Below are 6,946 nucleotides of genomic sequence, written 5' to 3'. Positions count from 1 at the left end.
CTCCATGTCTAGTCTGCCTCGGCTGCTGGACCGGTTACAAGGAATTTCTAACGGGGGAGGTTTCTGCTCTGCGCACTAATTCCCGCTGGCTGCCGGGCTCCCGGGCCCTTCCCTTGCAGAACAGTAGCCAGGCCCAGGGCTGGGCTCCCGGCCATCCCGAGGGGGCACAGGGCTGGAGCCGCTCCTGCTCCGTTAGCAGTGCAACCCCGACAGGCAGGGCCGGCCCTTGGATGAGCTGACACACAGGAAGCGCCGGGGCCTAATGAGCAAACTTGTTAATTTTCCAGATGACGGAGCAGAGGAAGCAGAAGCAGCGCATCGGCCTCCTCGGCCACCCCCCGCCCATGAATGTGAACCTGCAGCAGCAGCCGGCCTAGGCCAGGGGGTCCCGGCCCCTCCCCGACACCCAGAGCATCCCCCAGCTCCGGGCCCACACGAGGCTGCTCCCTGTACCTTCTGTGCATCCTGTAAATACCCTGGTTTTATACTGTATGTATATGACTGCTACTCTATCCAGCTTGGGGCGTACGGAGTGTAATTAGAACTGCTGGCACGGGACAGAGGTTAAACTTTGTGCCAAAACTATCAAAATTGCCTTTTTCTTGGAAGGACTAAAGAGAGCACCTGAATTGCACTTGAAAAGATTATTTGACTATGTGACATGTATTTTGTATTTAAAAGAAAAAATAGAATAGCTAGTATTTATGTTTTTATACAATTGTGCAATATGAATTATGCAATCACAATATATTTGGAACTCCTGAATGTCCTAAAGGGAGTGCACATCTTTGGATCTGGTGTGTTAGTACAATGTAATAAATGGTATAAAATTACAGGTGTAAATGAGGCTGCTGCAAAATTGTGTAACTGGTGATTTTTCATACCCTTGGACATTTTTGTACCATGTGTGTAAATATCTTGCAATGCCATATCTGTTGCCTCTTCCTCCCAGAGATAACGCTGGGACTCCGTGAGTTGTTCAATTGGTATCAGGTAAAGCAAAACATTATTTTGAAGCTTCCAAATGAGGAAAGCAGAGGAGGTATTTTTCAAGAGACTTCTTTAGAGTACTGAGGCTAGAAGAGCTCAGACACCGGGTTTTTTAAATGCTAAGATTTCTTAAAGGGAACTTTTTATGCAAAATGAAGTTTGGGATGAGGATGCACTGCTGGCAAGTCGGTGCAGTCTCCCAAAACCGATCCTGAGGCTGTCCAGGCTTTGCATTCTCAGTGTGTAGGATCCTTTCCTTCTATTTTTTCATTAGAGACCTACGTGCCTGCTAAAGCTTTAGCAAACAGGCATTGCACCGACTGAAACGTGTCCTGTAGCTGAGCACTGACGTGTGTAATGCTTGTGTGAGAGCCACTGGTTTGAGGCTGGTCTGTCCCACCCCTTCCTCTCCCTTTCCCTTTCCATTCAGTCACTTACTTTGGTTTCTGATTCTCCAGAGTGTGAAAGGAAACTTGTCGGGTTGTTGTTTTGGTTTTTTTTTTTCCTCCAATCTGTTGCATAGTTTTATACATGGACCTCATTTTACAGAAGCTGACTTCTTGCAATACTGTCTACAAAAAAAAAAAAAAGAAAGAAAAAAAGCTACAGACAGAGCTATGAAAATTTGTAAATGCATAAATATAGGTATTTAAATAAATGATGCAAAATACTCTACGGTCAGAGGCTGCTGGTGGTTTGTGTCCCTCCGAGGAGGTGTGTGGCGGTGGCTGTCGCGCTTCCCACGCGTCGCGGGGGCCTGGCAGGTAAGGACGGGGCTTTTCCCAGAGCCCACAGGGGCAGAGGTTGATTATTTTAAAACCAGAGTGAGTGCTTCCTCCTCCAGCAGCGAGGGGCACTGGCACCCAGGGAACCTCACCTGCGGTCACCTCGGCTGGGGATACCTCACACTGATAGTTTAGGCTTGTGGTCCTCAGGCTGGAGTCTGAGAGAGTTAAAAAACCTTCCAGCTCCAAGTATGGTGTGCACAGGAGCATTGCTGATTATGTCTATTTGATTAAGATGTAGCAGGAACTACCTTGTACAATTAATCATCTTTAATCTGGTAAGTGCACACAACTGTCTGAGGTGGGTGCGTGTCCCTACCACGGGTCATCAGGAAAGCTCAGGATGAGGGCACGGGAGGTGGCGGGAGGGAAGGGAAGGAGGGCAGCCTGACCAGCCGTCTCCGAGCCAGAGATTTATCAGAGAGATTGGGCCTTCTTAATCACATGTATTTCCATATATATCTCCTGGTAAATCTGTCTTCCCTCTGCAGCAAGGTGTATGCAGAGGGAGCGTGACGGATGCAGCTGCCACCGGGGTTGTGCAATGGAGGAACAAGACTTCATTTTCCCTGAGCAGCAGAGACACGTATCTGACTCACTTCTTCCCTTCCTGCCATCCAGGGATGAGCAGACACACACAGATTTGTCAGGTTCCCGCAGTGCCCAGCGGTCAGGTGAGAGGGAGGTGGCTGTGCACAGCCCGAGAGGGATCCCAAAGGAATGTGCAGTATTGCCTCATCTTTACCTTAAAAAGGCAAAAGCCCCTTGTGCCTCAGCGAGGCACAGCCCTGGCCTGCCCAGTGATCCCTGTGACAAGCAGTGGGGTGGAACCTGGTGTTTGCACGGGTGGGGAGATGCAAAGAGGGAGGTTTTGTGCCTCTGGTGCAGCTGCAGTGGTGAGTGAAGCAGAGCACGGCCACCGCCCTGGCAGTGGGATGCACTCGTGTAGGGCAGGTGGGTTGGCTCTGGGGGGGTGGCACAGATGGTATCTGTGGTCACACTGCAGCCCTGGCCCGAGCAGAGCCGTGTCAGCTGCTCAGCAGAGGAAGGCGACTCTGTCTTCTTCCCCTCTGCCCACTAACAGGTCCTTTGCTTCTGCAGAGTCATTATTGCAGTGACATTTCACACACAACCATCACATTTTTCCTCTTTCTTCTTGCACTCTTTGGTTTTCAGTACTCTCTTGGACTTTTCTTTCTGGCTGAAGTCCTCTGCCCATCGTGGCAGCAGAGGCGAGGAACAGCCAGAAACCCCCTGGAGCTGGTGGTGGTTCTGACCCTGCAGCTTCCGAGGTCAGGGCTGTGTCAGGACTTTCCCATTCTGGATGGAGATCTGGCACCTCATGGCAACTTCCTGATCTCAAGGAAAAGCTGTGTGAGGGATCTGTTTAATTTCCACATTGGGGTATTCTTTTTCACAAAAGCTGAGTATCTCTTGACATCACAAAAAGCCTTATTCAGTCATTGCACTCTTAAGTGAAAAAACCCTCCAAAACATGAGATAGGCATCTGGAATGATACCTGTAGTTTCTTTAAGCTCAGGAGAGGGAGCATCACCTCTGGAGATGCCGTAAGATATGGCACATAGTTCTCACTGTCCATCTCTGCAGAGAGGTTTGCAGTGGCACGTCAGGGACATCAGACAGGGGAGTCCTCCAGCAGTGTCAGTTTGGTGTGTGCTGTTAACAGGGCGGAATGGCTACAAATATCACAAGGCAATTTCGAGGAACAAAAGCAGCACTTGCAGACCACAGCCAGGGCCCAGGAGCGGGCTGTGCTCTCGAGGCAGAGCCCACGTGCTGGGGAGGTCAGGAGGAACCAGCTCCTCTTGGTGCCAGTGATGGTGGAGAGCAAGGGGAGCTGGTTGGGCAGCACCCCCAAAGAAGATCCAGGGGACACCAGAGAGGGGAACTGCTGTGGACGAAGGTGGCTCATTCCTGGGTGTAGGGCAGGGTGTGGATAAGTAGAGAAAGTGCCTGTTCTGCTCTGGCTTGTGCCCCCAAAGCCCTTCTGGAGACCTGGTCCCACCTTCAGTGAAATGGTGTGTGCATGTCCAAGGGAAAGCAAGAAGGGCGTCCGGATTTGGGAAAAGGTGGTTCGTGAAGAACTGTGACTGTGTAGTCTGGAAAACAGGGGCAGAGTAAGAAAAGGTGATGTCCCATGTGCTTTCAGAGCAGAGGCAATGTTTGCTGAGGATGTGAGAAGGAACTGCTCAGGTGAGCCCTGAAAGTTTAGGTCCTGCACAGGAGGGAACTTTTTGGCTCTAAAAATGCATCCCTGACGTCATTAATGATTTGGTGACAGGTGGCAGTTGGTGTAAGGATTAGATTGAAGCTGAGGAGGTTCCACCTGCCTTGCACACACCTGGAGTTTGGCTTTGGCATCAGGTTTCATTAAGCAGGACTGTTAAAGTTTGGGAAGACGACGACTTTGTCTTTTAAATAAGAACTTACATTTGGAGGTGGAAATGAAAGTGACCTTCCAAAGAGGAAGGAACAAACCGAATCTACCAATTCTGCTAATAATGGAAAGTCCTGTAGGGGAAGGATCTCCATGCATTCTCCAATTTGCATGAAGGGCTGGCTCTGTGGAGGAGCATTTTCTCTGCTAATGAAGCAGGTGACATGCTAATCAAGGCAATGCAAATAACTGCTCTGAAAGCACGGCCCCGGCACCGCCACAATGGCAAATCCCAGCCTCGGCCTCAATTCTGCAGCAAATTGGCGGAGGGCAGGACAAAGGACGGGGATTGCAGGCTCCGCGCTCGCGGCGGGGACGCGCCGTGGGGCGCGTGTGATGGAGACCTCGGCACATAATGGGGTCCTGATTGATCCCACCTCGGGGGAGTCGTAATACAGCTCCATAGAACAATTCCAGTCGTCTCCCCGAATGGGAAATGCTCCTACACACAAGCTTAATAGGGGTTTTTAAATTGCCCATTGTATTTCCGAACAAGAGAAACTTATTTGGAGTACTTTCCTTTTCACGTTTCCAACATAAGCAGCTGAAGACGTTGCCGTGTGTGTTCTCTGTGCTCTGCAGACCCACGGGCTCGTCTTCCAGGCAGGCACAGGATCACAGACCGGGTCAGGTTGGATGGGGTCACACTGGGTCGCCTGGTCCAACCCCCCTGCTCGTCCCAGAGCACGTCACACAGGACTGCCCCAGGCGAGGTCCCACGGGGGTGTCCGCGGAGCCCACCCTGCCAGAACAGCCAGAACAAGTTCCACCTCAAGTACCTGCTCCCACATGGACACAAAGGGGCTGTAAGCTCCTGCTGACAGACTGGGGTGGCTCCTTGTTTTCCCTGGAGACTGCCTGGCCGTGAGCCAGCGTGCCCAGGTTCTCACACGCCGCCGTGGAAGTTCCGTCCTGAGCTGAGAATTTCCTGGCCTGAAGAGCGCAGGGCGTAACCTTTACACTGAGCAGAGGGCATGTGCTGCCACAAACACGCTGACCCCTGGTGCCAGTCTTTGACCTTGGGCAGGAAGAGCTGTTGATATTTGGAGTAAAACCAGGACAAAGACTCTGTCTACATGAAACTGGCATTGTAACTGAGACATAAGGAGTAACTTCTGGAGAGATACTGTACTTCTGTGTCCAATTTTTTATTTACTACCTTTCCAACCTTCTTTCAGACTAAACATGTTAATGAGCTGAATGTCAAAACCACCCACGAGTAAACTGAGTTGTCCCATCCAGTAGGCTGATGTTGGTTTGTTTTTAGTAACTAGCAAGGATGCTGGAAAACCCCTATAAAGATTTCATTTTTAACAAAAAGTACCAAAAACTCCACCAGTTTTGCATCACAAAGTTGTGGTTAAAGTCAAGATTTGAGTCAAGAAGCATGTCTGTGGTTTTTGTGGGTGGATGCATCTCGGAATGACTATCAATCTGTCAGAGGGAGATCTGCATGTCATCTCTGCATATGACAAGCAAAATCTGCAGTGACAAATATCTTTCCAGTCCTTGGCTGCGCTGAGCTCGTACCCCTCCTGCCATCCACAGTCGCCAAGTCTTGTCAGCATATAGTGTTTGAACCCCTTTTTTTCTTCTAAACGGAGACAAACAGAGGAAGGAAAGACAACTCTGGAGCAGTGCCCTAGAGATGCCATCAAACGCCACTGCTAATGTGCTTAGTCACACACAAATCCTGATGTGCACATGGGAGATGCAGTACCTGCGTGAGTGGGACACTTGGAAATGAAATTATGTAAGGCTAGAGGGGAAAAAAATGAGAGTAACTCAGGACTGAGTCAAAGTAACTCTGGGAATGCACAAAAGAGAAGTTTTCAGAAACAAACCCCAGAGACTCTGTTTGATTTAGAGCTTAACTGCTGGTAGGGAAATGCCCAAACCTACACAAGGACTTGCTGAAGAGGAGACTGAGAAGGAATCTCATCAGTCCATACAAATAGCACCAAGGGGTATCAGGAGGATGGCTCCAGACACTTTTTGGTGGTGCCCAGTGACAGGACAAGGAGCAGTGGCTGTGAACTAAAGCACAACAAGTTTCACCTCAACATGAAGAACTCTCCGTGGAGGGTGGAGAGCACTGCAACAGCTGCCCAGGGAGTCTCCTGCTCTGGAGACATTCCAAACCCACCTGTGTCACCTGCTCCAGGGGGTTGGACTGGATCATCTCCAGAGGTCCCTTCCAACCCTGAAGATTCTGTGATCCTGTGATTGTGACGAGGATGCAGTGATGGCACGTGCTTCATGGTCCCCAGCTGCTTGGAGCTCCTGCTGCAGGTCAGCTCTGGCAGCTGGAGCCTCTTCTCCCTGCACTCAGGTCTCTGTGGGACAAATGGGAGCAGTTTGAGCCAGTGCAACACAGGAAAAAGGCCTGAAATTTCATGAGATGGGAAGAGCCCTCTGTGCCTGGCTGGAGTCATGATGCCAGGATGCATTTGCAGTCTGTGTGAAAAAAAAGCTGATGGGTGGATAAATTGCCTCAAGGCAGGTGCTTCCCTGGGAGCACCACGGAGCAGGAACAGCCAGACCCATTTCCAGTCAGCCCTTCCCTCCAGAAGCACTATCATCGCTCAGACCTGTCTCACAGCTTTCTCTCCCATTAGTGCTCCTCAGCTGGCTCTCCTCACCCTGACACTCGGCCCTTTTTCTCCCCTTTCACTCTGTTGTCTCATCTCAGGAATGACTTTGCAGCTCTCG

The 6,946-nt window shown here is 50.5% G+C and overlaps 1 protein-coding gene across 1 annotated transcript in view; it reads left to right on the top strand.

Moving 5' to 3' along the window:
• The window catches only part of ITPR1 (inositol 1,4,5-trisphosphate receptor type 1), a 157,062-nt gene extending 155,397 nt beyond the window's left edge, over nt 1-1,665 (top strand). Inside the window, exon 53 of the mRNA XM_017827044.1 lies at nt 288-1,665. Within this exon, the coding sequence (XP_017682533.1) occupies nt 288-377 (90 nt within the window). The 3' untranslated portion in view covers nt 378-1,665. The remainder of the gene's footprint in view (nt 1-287) is intronic.
• The last annotated feature ends 5,281 nt before the right edge of the window (nt 1,666-6,946 follow it).

Source organism: Lepidothrix coronata, unplaced genomic scaffold (assembly GCF_001604755.1).
Source record: "Lepidothrix coronata isolate B3197 unplaced genomic scaffold, Lepidothrix_coronata-1.0 Scaffold134, whole genome shotgun sequence".
Lineage (NCBI taxonomy): Eukaryota > Metazoa > Chordata > Aves > Passeriformes > Pipridae > Lepidothrix > Lepidothrix coronata.
This window is presented reverse-complemented; position numbering and strand designations above follow the sequence as displayed.